The following is a 19395-nucleotide window of genomic DNA, read 5'->3' as shown; positions in this document are numbered from 1 at the left end:
TTTATTCTAGTTAAAAAGAGATGAAATGTTGTCTGATACGTTCGAACACGTAACCTAATCAGCCTATGAAGTCGCCCGGTTGTCAAATGTCTGCACAATTCTTCAAAACATTAGTGATGATAATTACAGGTTATAAACCTGCTAAGGTTGTTTTGGCGCTTTGGCAGTTTTGATAAATTTCAAATCGCGGCTTATTGTTAGTATGATTGAAAGTGCCGAAGCCATCATATAGTCAGAAACAGAAAAGTCTCTTATGATTTACGTCGAAAAGGAGCGATATACTAGAGGCTCCCTCTTGCCAGGTAAGTGCGTTAGTATTAATACTGTTAAATACTAAATTGCTGCGGTTTTATTGAAAATAATATTTTTAGCGAGTTGCAGCTGCGTTGAATATTAGTATGGACACTGTGACTAAAATATCTCAAAAAATGAAAAACAATTTAATGTTGGATACACTTGAAATTGGACATGTTGATAAGTACTTTTTTCAATATAAACATAATTTAATATAATTATTTCAGAGGAAACTGTTAGTCTGAAAAGTATTCATAGGAAATAGAGAAATGCACAGCTCTTTGAGGGATATATACACCCTTCATACATTGTTGGGAAAGTGGTGTAAAAATTTAAATGGTGTAAAAATAACGCACGAAGGGGTTTAATGGAGCTTTTAGATTGCTTGCTTGCTTGCATTGCTTTAATAATATTAAAATTTTTAAAAGCATATAGTTGTTAAATTTGTGTATTTAGAGAAGACAGGAATATTTGACAACTAGCGACCCGCCCCGGCTTCGCACGGGTGCAATGCTGATACTAAATTAAATACACTACAGAAAAAATATGAACGTTGTATATAAAAACATAGCGGCCCGCTCCGACTTTGCACGGGCATAAAATATATATGCCTATGTCACTCAATGAAAACATGATTAAAATCGATCCAGTATTTTTGGTTCATTCATTACTGCCCTTGGCCTGCACGCATTAAATTTGGAGTAAAACAATTCCTCTTCCCCTATACTTACTATGAAGATTTCCTGCTATCTTTGGAATATCTAAATTCATACCATTTTTATTACATTACACATTTTTAAACGCAAATTTTAAATGTGTAATATCTCCGAAAATATTTGTTTAATTTACATGCTGTAAGGAACCATATTGATCTATATTAATTGCACACTGTATTTAAGGTACTTAATTCGATAAGGATTAATGCCGTATTGCTTAAAATAGCTTCGTAAATAAGCCATTTTCTCACGTAAAAAGTAAACAATAAAAATGGTTAATGTGGGTTATCCCTAAAAGATAAACATATACCATCGCGGACTTTTTTGTAGACCTTTTTATGGTGTACAATACTGTAGTATATTAATTTGATCTAACTCGTAAGGTTAGGCAGTGTTTTTGTTAATTGCTAAATAAGCCTAAAAAATAGGTTAATTTACGACATCACGTTAGAAACCTCTAAAATTAGCAATGTTGCCTTAGTATATTATGCATGTATTATACATATAAACCTTCCTCTTGAATCACTCTATCTAATGAAAGAAACCGCATCAAAATCCGTTGCGTAGTTTTAAAGATTTAAGCGCACATAGGGATATAGGGACAGAAAAGGCGACTTTGTTTTATACTATGTAGTGATGACATAGGGTCCTCGAAGGCAAATTGATAATACAAATATCATAAAGACAACAAAAGTTGACCGAAAAAGGTAAATGTCAGAATAACGTTTGATTAGAAGGTTTTATTAGTCATAACATTTATTAATAATTCATTGCAGATATATTGTACTTCATGCTGGAAGCAGGAATGATTACTAACACCTTCGGTTTGGAGGAACTGGATCAGACACAGAAATTCACAAATGATAGGAACATGAATAAATGTTAGATAGATTGGAAATTAAAAGCTTAATTACTTACTTGAATGAAAATTTTTTGATTATAATTCAATGCTGACAATTTCCAAGACAGAGTGATGAGAGTGAGAACAATTAAAGGTGAGTATATAATTAATATACCATAATGACTTTACGAGGAATCACTGTGCCAGAAGAAACAAGAACTAAACGAAAAAATACTCTCTAATGAAAGTAAAATATATTAATTTTATATACAGTTGTTAATTAAGTGGACTTGGCATCTAGGAGATACCACTACATAAAAAAACGCCTAGAAATCAAACTCATGGGTGGTGTGGAAAAGAATTTAATGTAAATATAATAACCCTAACCTACAAACTATTATAACTGTAAAGTTAATTGTAGTTTTAAGTCCTTCGGTAATATATGCATTAGATGTACTATAATGTTAAAATCACTACATAGTATAAAACAAAGTCGCCTTTTCTCTCCCTATATCCCTATGTGCGCTTAAATCTTTAAAACTACGCAACGGATTTTGATGCGGTTTTTTTCAATAGATAGAGTGATTCAAGAGGAAGGTTTATATGTATAATACATGCATAATATACTAAGGCAACATTGCTAATTTTAGAGGTTTCTAACGTGATGTAAATTAACCTATTTTTTTAGGCTTATTTAGCAATTAGCAAAAACGCTGCCTAACCCTACGAGTTAGATCAAATTAATGTACTACAGTATTGTACATCATAAAAAGGTCTACAAAAAAGTCCGCGATGGTATATGTTTATCTTTTTGGGATAACCCACGTTAACCATTTTTATTGTTTACTTTTTACGTGAGAAAATGGCTTATTTACGAAGCTATTTTAAGCAATACGGCATTAATGTTTATCGAATTAAGTACCATAAATACAGTGTGCAATTAATATAGATCAATATGGTTCCTTACAGCATGTAAATTAAACAAATATTTTCGGAGATATTACAAATTTAAAATTTGCGTTTAAAAATGTGTAATGTAATAAAAATTGTATGAATTTAGATATTCCAAGATAGCAGGAAATCTTCATAGTAAGTATAGGGGAAGAGGAATTGTTTTACTCCAAATTTAATGCGTGCAGGCCAAGGGCAGTAATGAATGAACCAAAAATACTGGATCGATTTTAATCATGTTTTCATAGAGTGACATAGGCATATATATTTTATGCCCGTGCAAAGTCGGAGCGGGCCGCTATGTTTTTATATACAACGTTCATATTTTTTCTGTAGTGTATTTAATTTAGTATCAGCATTGCACCCGTGCGAAGCCGGGGCGGGTCGCTAGTAAATTATATTTGATAACCGTACTTTTGTTTTATTATTTTATTTACATTAAAATTTCGTTATAGTTTGAAGCTAAAATGAACAAAAACATTACAGTTTTAATTTACTATACAGAAAAATTGTAAGTTCGCAACTTCGGCAACGACTGCTAAAAATATATTAATATTTAGCTTGTGTTATTATTTGCTAGGATTTCAATAGTATCGTCTTGGATGAATTTTCAAAATGACGAGTTCGATGGATAGGTCGACATCGAATCATCGAAAAGGTATAGAAAATGATGAAAAATAATATGGCTTAGACCAACTGCGGTGGTATACGTTTTTCGTAATAAATTGCTATTAAATTATTTTCTTAACATAATAAAAACTAATACTTACACAGAGCCGTTTTGGTCCGCACGTTTCTAGAGTATCCCATGGGATGCAGAATAGCCCAGTATCTATCCACCGACACAGCCACCAAACAGAATATAGATATGGTACACAATACTACCAGGAGCGACACCGTGAACAGACAGGCATGAAGGTTGTTGGGTAGGCCCACTGAGGACATGAGGGCGAAGGGGATGCCCAGCAAACCCACCAGGAAGTCGGCGGCGGCCAGTGACACGATATAGTAGTTGGTGCGTCTGCGTAAACGTCTCTCCTTCCGGAACACGTGGATGACCAGCGCGTTTCCGGCCACAGCCAACACGGCCACCACAAACTCGCAGATGGCGTAGTACAAGTTCAGTTCCCGGGTCTGGTAGTCGTAGGTGGAGTTCGCGGGCGGCGTGACGTTATCGTTCATTCTGGCAGTGACCTGATGATCTCGGTTGGGCGGATGGACTAGCCGAACTCCATCTTCTGGTGGATGATCTTCCTCGTGACTTTCTTCATCTGGAACAGAAAGAAATGTTAATTTTGTTAATGGCAATTCTAGTTTGTAATTTTGAAAATGTAACGTTTCAAGAATTTCTTGTAAAGCTAAGCCCTTGATAAAAAAATAAATGTTCGGTAATGTAAGCACTTCCAACACAATCCAACAAGAAACGGTAGAAAATACATATTTAAGCAAGATAATGGATCAGGTGCTTTCATTTATACTGGCCATTCTTTTTATTCTAGTTACTAGTTATCTTTAATTATTTTATCTTCCTCTATTTTCTTATTTAGTTGTATATTTCTAATAATTCTTAAATTTTTCAATATCAAAGATAATAGCGCTTTGTGGTAGCAACTATAAAGTATAACAGGTCAATTAAAATGTCCCCGGCCTACCATAGTAAAACACAATTTTTTGGCAAAATTAGATTTTTTTTATTCAACATAATTCCTTCTAAGGGTGATACACTGATTCTAGTGACCCTCCAACTTTTCGATACCATTTTTGTAGTACTATTTGTCCTTTGCTTCAAAATAGTCCTCAGTTTCGGCGATCATTCTCATCCTCTTCATTTGACGAAAATTTGTTTCCAGCGAGCATTCTTTTGAGATCTGAGAACAGGAAATAGTCGCTGGGGACCAGATCCAGACTGGGACGGTGGATGGATGGATTTTTGCCACCGTTTTCATTGACTTGTGACACGGTGCATTGTTTTGGTGAAGCAGCACTTTCTTTTTCTTCAAATGCGGTCGTTTTTCGGCGATTTCGTCCTTCAAACGCTCTAATTGTTTGTTTATTGTTAAAATACAGATGCCATAATCTTGCCAGCCGACTATTGCCTTTTCCCACGTTTTGGAGCGGGTTCATCATATACAGTCCACTCGGATGACTGTCGATTGGACTTCGGAGTAAAATGATGGGGCCATGTTTTATCCATTGTCACATATCGATGCAAAAACTCGGATTTATTACGCTTGATCATCTCCAAACACTGCTCCGAATCATCAACTCGTCGTTGTTTTTGGTCAAAAGTGAGTTCGCGAGGCACCCACTTTGCACAGAGCTTTCGCATACCCAAATATTCATAAATGATATGATGTACACGTTCAGTTGATATGTTTATAGTGTCTGCTATTTCATTCAATTTCAATTTACGGTTATTCAAAATCATTTTGTGGATTTTTAAAATGTTTTCGTAGGTAACAACCACTTTTTGGCGTCCACTGCATTCACCGTCTTCGGTGCCCATTTCACCACGTCTAAACTTAGCATATCAATCCTTGATGGTTGATTTTCCTGGAGCAGTATTCGGAAACTCGGTATCAAGCCAAGCTTTTGCTTCAACTCAATTTTTTCCCTTCAAAAAGCAATATTTTATCAAGACGGGAAATTCCTTTTTATCCCTTTTTTACACAATAACAAAAGTTGCTTCACTCAAGGTGTTATCATTCACAAACTAGTGATCCGACAGCTGTCAAATTTATACACGCATCTTTTGAGGGTTAGGGCTAACTAAAAAGCATATATCCCACTAGTTTTCTCTTGATCTTTTGTTCTATTTACCGTGCTTACTGTCTGATGATTGGTGTTGATATACTGTGTACTTTGTATGTATTATTTGTTTTTTAATGCGAAGTTGTTATATTCTATTGTTCCTTCCTCATTTTTTATGTCTTAGAATTCATTTGTTTGATACCATTTTTGTTATTTCCTACTATTTCTCTTTTGCTTTGTACAGTTAGTGTTATTAGCTTGTATTTCTCTCTTATGATCTTTTTGCCATATATATTTCATCAGTTATTATTTCAGATGCTGTACATATCGTGAAGTAACTGTTCACTATGTATCTATGTTCCCAGTTGATCAAACGATCGTCTTTCAACTCTTCCATGGATATCTAGAGAGACTGTACCAGGCACTTGAACAAAAACGTCTAAAATTAAGTTATTACGCCCTATTGGGCAAGGTGTTGTCTTCCATCATGACGCGTCACCACACATACATGTCATCAAAGAGACCGGTCAAAAGTACGAGAGCTTGGTTGGGCACGATTCGATTTATCCATTATATAGTCCAGACATAACACCCTCTGACTATCATTTGTTCCGATTTGATAGAAGAATGTTTAAAGAAGGCTCACAATAAATTTCAAGTTAACGTTTCGTTCTTAGATGCCGCGTCATTATATCTCCGAAAATAATTTAATTTTTATAAAACACTCTTCACGGTATAGTATTAAAATGTTGGGCTTGAAGATGCGAAAAAAAAAATATTTTTTCAAATTTCTTAGCCAGAATATCGCCTTATGCCATATTGATTAATTCCTAGCCCTAATATTAATATAAAGGTAAAAAAACAGATAATAAATAATGAACATTTGCCTATATACTATAATAAACTCTTAAAATTCTATCTTTTCGTATATTTCGGATTAATATCGATTAGATCATCAGACAAATGAGCTGATTTCGGCATCGTACCATAAATCCTACCGGCAAAATTATACATATTAAGTACGCCCTGATACTAATAAACACAGGCGTATCTCTCCAACGCCAATACGGTACAATGTCTGACTATTCTTCAGTTATTTATTACGAGTATCTCTGATAATTGTTCAGTGCACGTATGAGAAGCATCCTAAAGCAACAAAAGTAAGATTGGTCTAGACTCCACTTAGGTTTGTTATATTCTAAGTCGGTTAAATTTTTTTGTTAAAAATATTTTATTTTTCTCTTTTTAGTGTTAGATATTTACTGAATAAATTACGCAGTTATTTTATTTAATATTAGAATGGGTAGGCCATGTAAAGGTTCAGCGTATGACGTATGACGAAAAATAGGAATAAAGAAACAATGATTGAAAATAAGGAGCGCAATAAGCTCCGCCGGGAATCGAACCCGTGACCTCGTTTTGTGTGCTAAACTCTTTCACATTTACATCATAGAATCAGTTGCCTACAATTTTCCTAGGATATATATATATATATATATATATATATATATATATATATATATATATACACCCGAACATAGAACCTCCTCCTTTTTCGAAGTCGGTTAATGAAAATAATATTTTATCATAAACTAAAAAATTCTGTCCACGTTAATTTTGCATTAAGGCGAAATAATAAAAACTTAATAATATCACTCAATGGATGCCCGATTCCTCAAGCAGAATCAGCAAAATACCTTGGAATCCATCTTGACGGTAGATTAAATTGGAAGCATCACGTTAGACAAAAAGCAAAACACATTAGAACCAAAATAAAACAACTATACTGGTTAGTCGGAAGATACTCTCAACTTGATCTAAAATCAAAGAGGTTGATCTATAATACAATTATAAAGAAAATTTGGAGCTATGGGGTGCAAATATGGGGTTGCACTAAAAATTCAAATCAGTTAGTCATACAGCGCTGTCAAAACAAGATTCTTCGATTGATTACCAATGCCTATCGCTATGTAACCAATGAAGAACTGCACGATGACCTGGAAATCAAATGGATTTGCAAAGTTGTGCAGGATTTCGCCTTGAAACACGAAAGAAGATTACTAAATCATTCTAACGTGGAAGCAATACAACTGCTGGACAGCGCGTAGGATGTCAGGAGATTGAAACGAACAAAACCGTACGAACTTGTGTGAACATTTAGTGTGTATTATTAGTGTAAACTATAGCTATAAGTTAATAATTAATAAATAATTATAATTTTATAATTGAGGAATACATACTGATGTATTTTCTCGCACTCGTCTTACTTGTCAATTAATCCAAGCACATAGGAAAAGTAGTAATACATTAATTGCAATAATAATAATAATTAAGATTGTACTTATAAAAAAAATAAACTAAAAATGGCAGTCTACAGTCTCATTATCTAAAGTATCCAAATTTGATTACGTGCCATGTTACGGGAGATGATAAAACATTTGTGGATTGATATTTTTTCTAAAATGCTATTTTAGAATACTAATTTAGAACAGTGTTTAAAGCTTCTCTGAATAAAATTTTAAGGTAATCGCGCATTTGCTTTTTTACATATTATATTCATTAAATGTTCTTATAGATTTAGCCAAAATATTCTCACTCCCTCGAGGGGCTATTGACTCGTGCCAGAAATATCAATATGATAATATCATAATTTGATAGTCTTTTTCACAGATTTTCGACTCCCTGCTGCTTTCAATTCCAAAGCTGATAAGAATTTTTGGATAATGTAAGCTGTTGCTACAACAGCTTGAACCAAATACACGATTCAACTGTTTTTTCCATTCGTAAGAACAGTAGGAGTTCCGTGTTAATGAATTTTGAGTTATATATATATATATATATATATATATATATATATATATATACAGGAATATTTTAAAACATATCATTCGTTGAAATTTCAATAAAAGATGTTTTAATATGAAAATTGAAAAGGTCAATCAAAAAGAGACCTAATAGTTGGCAAGATAAGATAAATACAATCAAAAGTAACTTATCATTTATCATGCTAAATTTTGTTCTTTTTACCCTATTACAATAACAAATAATACTAGAAATTCGAATTACCAAATGTTGCTATATTAAGGTAATATACATTGTTTTTTGCAATCATATTACAAGGAAAACAATCGAGAGTAGAAAGTAGTCAATTACTAAACAGTCGATAGTCATTTTAACTTGATTTTTTGCTCCGAGTTCCGAACTCAACTTTTTGTACAATTGCATCCACTAATATGTTGAGAAGCAGTTATGAGACAAGTTATGAGACATTATCATCATTAGCTTGGATTTCAAATGAATTTGACAATAATTTCGCTTTCGCACATAATTAATGGAACCATCGTAATATACTCGATGAGGTTAAATGGTTTTAAGAAACCTCGTTCAGCTCGTTCAGCTTGCTAAGGCATCGAAAGTGAAGGACAATGCGAAAATCTTATATGCACAATCGCGAATTCACGAGAAAATATTTGTTAATGTTCCATCGATTAAACATTTAATTGTTACTTTTAGACCATTTATTTCCTTAAAGAAATCTATTTTGTCTAAATTTACCAATAAAAACATTTATTTAACGAATCTTAAGCAAGACTGCTTAGAGATTTTTTTTGAATCTCTTAGGAGCCATGGAGGTAGAAACATATATCCTTCACCTAGTATGTTTGATAAATCTTTTAAAGCATTCATGATCACTTTATATTTTTCACATCATTCTCCTGGAACAAATTGTGAAGAAGATGAACATGTTAGATAACTTATATTCTTTTTTAACGACAGATCTAGTATCACTAGAGGTTGTTAAATCACTAGTTGAGTTTATATTTTCAGTTCCAGAGAACTTTGCTCTGAGAAAAACAAGAGTGGAATGTTGTACGTTACTGTATATTTCAGGATATTTGGCAAAACTTCTGAAAAACTACATTCTATATTAAGTAGTTCCACAGATCAAATATTCCATACTAATAAGAAGCAATGCAATCTCAAAATTAACAACAATTAAGACTGTTTGTAGATCTTTAAACTATCTCTTTTATTTGATACCTAAATATTTCCATAAAAACAACGTATCAGTTATTTTGAGAGATATCTTAAAAAAACACAAACGTTTTAAGTGTTTTAACTGTCCAATCCATAATGATTTTCAAGACCAAATTTTTAAAGGTATTATTACGAGGTGTTCATTGTATTTTTAGTTTAATCAAGTTAATGCATTATCAACAGGGAAGGATTTAAATTTTACCTTCCATATATCAAAAGAAGGTAGAACTCTACTAGATCCCATAAAATTGATGGCACTAAACAAATAGGAAAAAAGAGAAGGCGTTATAAAAGAATATTTTAATTTTGTCTGGAGTGGAGCTCTTAATATTTTTTTAATTACACTTATACAGTTTGTTTATTTTTGTTATTTATATATATATATATATATATATATATATATATATATATATATATTTATATTATTCACATTTATGTATATTTGTATAGGATTTTATTAAAATAAATTAATTTTAAAAATTAAATGTCATTTTCATTTAAATACTATTGGCCAATAAATGTGACGTCATAAAATAATCACACGAAATGGCAGACCAATCAAAGCGAAGTATTTTCCTTACAGGTTTCTTCATAACCATTTTGAAGTTAGCAATCAAATTCACGTTGTCAGCGCCACCAATGATTGTACTAAGCGAAACGTTGCCCCACCACTTACTATTGAAGTGAGACTCCCCTAGATACTATATGTTTTCCAGTCAAGCATTTTCATCGCCGGGTTCCGATATCAGGTGCCCTTTACGTTATTGGTCAACAAAGCCTTTCTGTGTTTTCTTACACTCTCTTTCTAGATGCCAATTTATAATTTGACAGAAAAATAATTCACAATTATATTTCCGAAGTATTTTGATTGTTAGGCAGCAATATCGACTGATAAAAACAAAAGACAGAGTACTAATAACGCCCAATAAATGTCATTATTGGTGGGCAAATGTTATAAACCTAGATTTTGACAGTGTAGACTACCATTACTACCGTACCAGTCTCGTAACATTAAAACTACGGTCAATAAATGACATCTGTGAGAATTATTCTTAAAAATCAAATTCCTGAGAAGTATAATAATTGCGGTGATAAAGTTAAATTTACGGTGAAATATTCGGACGATGAGTCACGTTTTGGGCCACCAGAGTGCGGGCCGGGAATTGCGCTCATCCTGTGAAATACGACGGTCCCATTCAAGTTCATTATGAATGAATAAATGCATTAAGGAAAGCGAAATCGCAAAAACTGTCATCGCCACATCGTGCCAGCTAAACTGCGAACCGACTCGTTATTAGCAGCATCCTGTTCCTTGAAATTAGAACATAATGGCTCGACAAAGATTAAGTCATAATAGAGGCCGATTTCTTGGCGTTTTTTTTCTCTGCTCATTCTCAGAACGACAAGCCTCGGTGATGGTATCATTGTCTGGCTTTCAATCAGCCACATAACTCTTCACTCGATATCTTACGTTTACTTTGTTGGAAAAATATTGTATTAATTTAAAGTCATATGAAAGCTAGTCTTATTTGTTTATATTTTATTAATACTTTTTCATTAAAACACACGCAAAGACATTGACCACTGTCAGATCATTAGTTTGTAAATGATAGCATTTTGAGTGAAGCAACTGTTGTTATAAAAAAATGGATAAAAAGAAATTTCGCGTGTTGATAAAATATTGCTTTTTGAAGGGGAAAAATACAGTTGAAGCAAAAACTTGGCTTGATGCCGATTTTCCGGACGCTGCCACAGGAAAATCAACCATCAAGGATTGGTATGCTAAGTTTAGACGTGGTGAAATGAGCGCCGAAGACGGTGAACGCATTGGACGCCCAAAAGAGGTTGTTACCGACGAAAACATTTAAAAAATCCACAAAATGATTTTGAATGACCGTAAATTTAAATTGAATGAAACAGCAGACACAAGATATCAACGTGTACACCATATCATTCACGAATATTTGGGTATGAGAAAGCTCTGTGCAAGGTGGGTGCCGCGCTAGCTGACTTTTGACCGAAAACAATGACGAGTTGATGATTCGGAGCAGTGAGAAAGATGATCGAGCGTAATAAACCCGAGTATTCATGTCGATATGTGACAATGGATGAAACATGGCTCCATCATTTCACTCCGAAGTCCAATCGACAGTCATCCGAGTGGACTGCACACGATGAACACGCTCCAAAGCGTGGGAAAACGCAACAGTCGGCTGGCAATGGAATAATTTTCATTGATTACCTTGAAAAAGGAAGGACTATCAACAGCTACTATTACATAGCGTTATTGGACCGTTTGAAGGACGAAATCGCCGAAAAACGGCCGCATTTGAAGGAAAAGAAAGTGCAGCTTCTCCAAGACAATACACCGTGTCACAAGTCATCTAATCTGAGTTTTATCAAATGGTGAGTTTATTCACAGAGTATTCCACCTTTCTCTTTTTAATTCCCATTTATTATTTATTAAATATCCATTTATTATTAATTATTTATTAATATCTACTTATTATATTCTTCTCTATTTATTATTTTCTTTTCATTATTCTCCATTTATTATTCTTTAATATTTATTTATTTTTCCATTTATCGTTATGCATTTTATTATTCTCTACATTATTACTTCTTCATATCTTCGTATATTCCCCATAATTCTTAAATTACGGTACATTAATGATAATATTTTTATGGTTGCAACTGTAAATATAAAGCTATTTTATAAACCAGAAACTAACGTCAAAGTGGGCAAAGTTACTGATGTGTAGTTATGATCTATGGATAATTTGAAGAATACATAAACGTTACCGAAAGTGGTTTAAGCGGGCTCGAAATTACTTTCCCAAGCGATTTATATGATATCTAGTAATATTTTCGTTTAGGTCTCGTTTTTAGATGCTACGTCACTAAAACAGCTATATCTTTAAAGAGTTAATGTTCGAAGCTATAAAAAAATCGATTTTTTTTAAGGTGAGTAAAATAATATCAAGAAAGTAAAGATATTATTGATGTAAATGTTGTTTTTGTTAAATATATGACTTGTCTCGATACAAGAGCCAATATAGAAAGGAGGAAGAAAAGTTAGTAGAGGGCGCTGTGACTTGTATCGAGTGTGTATAAATTACCAGGGATCAAAATAAAGTTTCCCTTTTGTTCCAAGGCCATAAGTGGTGTATTAATTCCGTCCCGTCCCGAATCGTCAGTGATTCGTAATAGTTTTTTTCTATATATTTTTTATAACATCTTTATTAGATACGCTTAGTACAATCTTAATTATAAATTAATTTATTACTACATTTCATTTGTACTTGGATTAATTCAGAGGCAAGACGAGTGCGAGAAAATACATCAATTTGTACTCAGTTTTTTTATATGATTTAAAATGTATATCTTTATATTTGCAATCATCTTTAATGGTTTTATATATGGTACATTAATTTGTACTTTTATTTACTTATACTCCTATAATTTTAAATGCATATATTGCGTACATCTGGGTGTTGTTCGTTTTATAAAATTCAACATCACAGATATTACGTCCCATCTTTATACAACATAATGTGCTTGAACTATAAAAAAGCTCACGTGACCAATGACTAAAATTACACAACATTATACACCCTGTTCAAACGTTATTTTTTATACAGAGTGATGTTTAATCAAATTTATCAACGATTTTAATTTTTGTTTGAACACACATTAATTGATCTTAGACCTGTCAGCAACAAAATTTTGATTTCATCCCATTTGGATTGCTCGTAAATGTGATGAACAGATCTGGTCGACCGTATACACACACAGAAGTCATGGCGTTTTCAATATATTCTTGCATGTGATACGGATTACCAGTATATAGTGATGATAGAAAAATATATGCGTTATAGACGTTGTTAATGTCAGTAATACCATCGACGTTACTGATAACAGCATCAGACAAATGTAGGTAGTCGTCAGAATGAAGCGTCGCTTCATTAAACTTAATGCATCGTAAACTTTTAATTTTCGCACAAATAGCAACAATGTATTGGCGAAACAACTGACGTTTTCAGAGAATGTCATTATTTTGATCTAAAAAATAAAAATAAAATAAAAGTAATATAATGCATATGTTGTACCTGTCAATAGATTTCTTTGTTTAATGTTTAAATGATATCTATCTTCTCCTTTCCAAAATACTAATGGATCCTGCAAATCATCGTAAGAACGATGACTGCCTTGTATCATCTGCATGGTGTTATCTCTACGTTCTCTACATATATCTGGACATTTAACTGGGTCGCCAGCCATAACAATTACAGCATCACTAACAGTTGGTACATTGTATATTTTTACGTGCTCTCCAGATGGTACTTTGTTGGAATGGAAATGAAAATAAAATTTGGAAAGTTCTCAAGGGTGTTATTTATGTGAAGTATATACTATAGTAAAACGCAAAACTCGGTTAAAATATGTCCCTAAAATACATTTTTTCTAATCTTATCTGGATTTCTTTAACCTAGTTGTGGATGTGTCAGTGGTGAACCTGAAAAACTTTATCAAGGTGTTTTTCCGGTGGAATGGAGATATAAGGGCCGCTGGAATGAAGAAATCCTTGTTTAGGTATAGGGATGTTCCAAAGGTCTCGTTACAAAAGAAAAACCCAGTTTTCATTCAATCACCTGCTAGGTATTTTTTCAACAATCTAAAATGTAAATATATGTAAAGATACAAAAATAACAATCACCTTTTAAATCTTATTAGCACATACTATAAATATTTACCATTTTCATTAATATGAAAAACTTTCATATATATAGCTAATAAAATATTTTCTTTGTCATATCCGCTTCTCTTAACCCAAAATTATTAAGAATTCATTCATGAAATATATTGTGTGTGTATATATAATTTAATTACGTCAATCTTTTGGATTTTTTAGTGACTGAACCTATTGCTTAACGTGGATTTCGACAATCAACAATGAAAGACAATCCCAGACGGTATCCGGTCGAACCTAGTATGCTTACTGTCATAATTGTAAAGATTTTTTATCAGATTTTGTACACCTATACATAAACACAAAAATGTGTTTACAATTTACAACCGGCGGGATTCGAACCCGCGATTATCCCAACAGAAAGCGACTGCCCTTTCGCATTGATCATTGCCGTTGTCAGGCTATCTAACTCATGAAACGAAATCTAATTTGCGATCCACAAGAATGACATTGAGTGAAAAAAAGCTAAAAACTTGTTTGTTGTTCGTTTGCATTCTTAGGCTTATTTTTTTTTCAATCACAAATGACTAGAATTTGATCCATCAAGAACATAAAAATATTTTATTGTTGTGCAGTGTAATTTCCCAATATTTCTGAGTAAAAGTTCTCTCGTCTCTTAGCGTTAAAGATTTATACTGTTGAAAATTGCGCTCATTAGGCTAGATATTATGTCAGAGATATATTTCTGACATAAATGGACTAGAGACTCAAAAATTCAACCTAAAAATTTGCGTTGCGGCTAAAAACATTCACTTAATTATATTACTTAAGTGAAGCATAATTCATAGACAACTGTACTGGTCAGTTGGAAGATAGTCCCAATTTGACTTAAGATCAAATAGATTGATTTATCAGTCAATAATTTCTTGCCTATGGAATTGCAGGACAACAGAAAAAGATGACTAAATAACAAATACGTGGAAATAACACAACTACTGGATCAGGCGCTGGAACCAAAATTTGAACGAACCAAACCACGTGAAGTTGTATTGTCTATAAGTATTAATCTTAATCTTAGCTTAAGTAAAGCTAATTTAATTTTGATGAGGCAAGATTTTTCGATTATTTTGTTAGTAGTTTATCAACCCGATGTAGATTTAAATATAATTTATCCATTGGAAGCTGCCGCTGAAATTAATAACCTCAATTCTAAAAAGGCACCTGGTATACATAACAGTTCACCTGGATTATTGAAATAACTGCCACGAAAAGCAATCATCATGTTGACATATATATTTAATGCCTGTTTAAGGCTGAAGCATGTTCCGGAATGCTTTAAGGTGGCACAAATAATTATGCTCAAAAACCTGATAAATTTGAAAAAGATAAATAAAGTCGAATCTTACAGGCCTATTTCGCTGTTACCTGCAATATCAAAACTATTTGAGAAACTAATATTTAAACGTGTTAAAAATTTTGTAATAATACCAGATTTCCAGTTTGGTTTTCAAAATTACCATTTAACAATCGATAAAGTGCACAGAGTAACTGCGGCTATTAAAAAAGCGTTCAAGGAAAAGAAATACTGCCCTGTAATATTCTTGGATGTCTCACAAGCTTTTTATCGGGTTTAGAATTTACGATTAATCTGTCAGATGAGCAAATTGTTACCGCGTAACTATCGTCAAGTGCTGGAGTCATATCTTTTCGGAAGAAAATTTAGAGTATCGCACGAAATGGCGTTCTCGATATTTAAAACTATTTCAGCTGGAGTTCCACAAGATAGGATCTTAGGACCTTTCCTATATCTGCTCTACACTGCTGACATTCCAATAACAAAAGAAACACTAGTTGGAACCTTTGCTGACGACACACTTATTATGGCAAACGACATATCTCTTCCCAGGGCAGTAGAAAATGCACAAGTGGCAGTCAACAAAATCTACAAATGGACGAAAGATTGAAAAATTCAACTTAATAGTTGGATGCCCGATTCCTCAAGTAGAATTAGTTAAATACCTCGGCATACATCTTGACGGTAGATTAAATTGGAAACATCACGTTAAATAAAAAGAAAAACAAATTAGAACCAAAATAAAACAACTATACTGGTTAGTCGGAAGATATTTGATCTAAAATCAAAGAGGTTGATTTATAAGCCATTAATAAGCCAATCTGGATCTATGGGGTTCAAATATGAGGTTGCACTAAAAATTTAAATCAACTAGTCATCCAACGCTGTTAAAACAAGGTTCTTCGATTGATTACCAATGCCTATCGCTACGTAACAAACGAAAAATTGCCTGATGACCTAGAAATCAAATGGATTTACGAAGTTATCCAAGATTTCGCCTTGAAACACGAAAGAAGATTACTAAATCATACTAACGTAAAAGAAATACAACTGCTGGACAGCGCGCATTATGTCAGGAGATTGAAGCTAACTAAACCATACGAACTTATATAAAATGAACACCTTTAGTGTCAACTAAAGCTATAAGTTATTATAATTTTGTAATTGAGGAATACATATTCATGTATTTTCTCGCACTCGTCTTGCTTGTGAATTAATCCAAGTGCAAAGGAAAAGTAGTAATAAATTAATTGTAAATTAAGATTGTACTAAGCGTATCTAATAAAGATGTTATACGTAATTATGATCAAAGCCAACACAGTTAAAGCGAAACAAAAAAGTCACCACCACCATTATACATGAACTACGAATTATACCAATGCGCTGCTATAGGTTCCACCACCAAAGCATTGATCCAAATGATTTTGGGGAATATGGTAAGGATTATTACCTGTTTAGGTGATCTGTACTGGGAACTAAAAATGTACAAACTTTATAAGCTAACGGAATCAGCGGACTGCGATATTCCAATAAATTTTGATCGAATGTCTCTGTTGGATCAACTAATTTAAAATTATATTGAAGAAATTTATACCCATTTTTCGGATATGTTTTGTAATATTCATAAGAAGTGAATTACTGTCTCAACTTCCCATGTTATAAGGGGTGTGTCAAAAATAAATCCGTTTTTCCAGGCGTTTGTCGAAATCGATTTGTTTTAGTAGCGATGGAGCGCTATATGTGACAGCAATACTCTTTTGTGCGAGCATTTTACAAAACTAACTATTCCTATATTCTCACTCGGTGTCCGTATAAAAGAATTTCAAATTTTTTCGTCGATGAAAAATGTACTACATGCAAATTTGATAAAGCATTGTATGCGCAAGTTGAAGGATACTGGAACCGCAATGTCGTAGACATCCAATAATATTGCAGGGCAGTATTTCTTTTCCTTGAACGCTTTTTCAATAACCGCAGTTACTCTGTGCACTTTATCGATTGTTGAATGGTAATTTTGAAAACCAAACTGGAAATCTGGTATTATTACAAAATTTTTAACACGTTTAAATATTAGTTTCTCAAATGGTTTTGATATTGCAGGTAACAGCGAAATAGGCCTGTAAGATTCGACTTGTTCTGCAGGTTTATCAGGTTTTTGAGCATAATTATTTGTGCTACCTTAAAACATTCCAGAACATGCTTCAGCCTTAAACAGGCATTAAATAAATATGTCAACATGATGATTGCTTTTCGTGGCAGTTATTTCAATAATCCAGGTGAAATGTTATGTATACCAGGTGCCTTTTTAGAATTGAGGTTATTAATTTCAGTGGCAGCTAATGGAGAAATTATATTTAAATTTTCTACATCGGGTTGATAAACTACTAATATAATGATCGAAAAATCTTGCCTCATCAAAATTAAATTAGCTTTACTTAAGCTAAGATTAAGATTAATACTTATAGACAATACAACTTCACGTGGTTTGGTTCGTTCAAATTTTGGTTCCAGCGCCTGATCCAGTAGTTGTGTTATTTCCACGTATTTGTTATTTAGTCATCTTTTTCTGTTGTCCTGCAATTCCATAGGCAAGAAATTATTGACTGATAAATCAATCTATTTGATCTTAAGTCAAATTGGGACTATCTTCCAACTGACCAGTACAGTTGTCTATGAACTATACATCACTTAAGTAATATAATTAAGTGAATATTTTTAGCCGCAACGCAAATTTTTAGGTCGTATTTTCTAGTCTCTAGTCCATTTATGTCAGAAGTATGTCTCTGACATAATATCTAGCCTAATGAGCGCAATTTTCAACGGTATAAATCTTTAACACTAAGAGACGAAAGAACTTTTACTTCGAAATATTGAGAAATTACACTGCACAACAATAAAATATTTTTATGTTCTTGATGGATCAAATTCTAGTCATTTGTGATTGAAAAAAAACAAGCCTAAGAATGCAAACAAACAACAAACAAGTTTTTAGCTTTATTTTCACTCAATGTCATTCTTGTGCATCGCAAATTAGATTTCGTTTCATGAGTTAGATAGCTTGACAACGGCAATGATCAATGCGAAAGGACAGTCTCTTTCTGTTGGGATAATCGCGGGTTCGAATCCCGCCGGAGCATGGTTGTAAATACATCTTTGTGTTTATGTATAGGAGTATAAAATCTGATAAAAAATCTTTACAATTATGACAGTAAGCATACTAGGTACGACCGGATACCGTCTGGGATTGTCTTTCATTGTTGATTGTCGAAATCCACGTTAAGCAATAGGTTCAGTCACTCAAAAATCCAAAAGATTGACGTAATTAAATTCTATATACACACACACAACATATTTCATGAAGGAATTCTTAATAATTTTGGGTTAAGAGAAGCGGATATGACAAAGAAAATATTTTATTAGCTATATATATGAACGTTTTTCATATTAATGAAAATGGTAAATATTTATAGTATGTGCTAATAAGGTTTAAAAGGTGATTGTTATTAGTTCCGTGCTAGCTCTCGAAGAGAACGGTCGTGTCCGATCCGCCGAACCTACCTGCGCTTCCGAGAATTACCCGAAACTTTCCCTAAGACGGTCGACCCGTTATCACGTTTCACCAGTGCCTACGTCAAAAAAAAAAGCGTCTGTAAGCGCCGAAAAGGCGTTTTTACAGACAAGGCAATGGCGTCATGTACGTCAGAGCCGACGTCGCCTCCTGAACATAATCCCAGTGTTCCAAATTCAAATGGACCATCTT

General features: G+C 33.2%; 1 protein-coding gene across 2 annotated transcripts in view; it reads right to left on the bottom strand.

Annotated features, from left to right (window-relative positions):
• Positions 1 to 19395, bottom strand: part of AdoR (Adenosine receptor) — an 88624-nt gene that overhangs the window by 34021 nt on the left and 35208 nt on the right. For both annotated transcript variants that reach the window (XM_076410152.1, XM_076410151.1), the window contains exon 2: positions 3573 to 4073. In XM_076410152.1, coding sequence (XP_076266267.1) covers positions 3573 to 3984 — 412 coding nt within the window. In that variant the 5' untranslated portion in view covers positions 3985 to 4073. The remainder of the gene's footprint in view (positions 1 to 3572; positions 4074 to 19395) is intronic.

The sequence above is a fragment of the Rhynchophorus ferrugineus genome, unplaced genomic scaffold (assembly GCF_030347505.1).
Source record: "Rhynchophorus ferrugineus isolate W39M unplaced genomic scaffold, kcgeb_rfMv2 rfM7, whole genome shotgun sequence".
NCBI lineage: Eukaryota > Metazoa > Arthropoda > Insecta > Coleoptera > Curculionidae > Rhynchophorus > Rhynchophorus ferrugineus.
The sequence above is the reverse complement of the archived record's forward strand: the minus strand, read 5'-3'. Positions and strand labels throughout refer to the sequence as shown.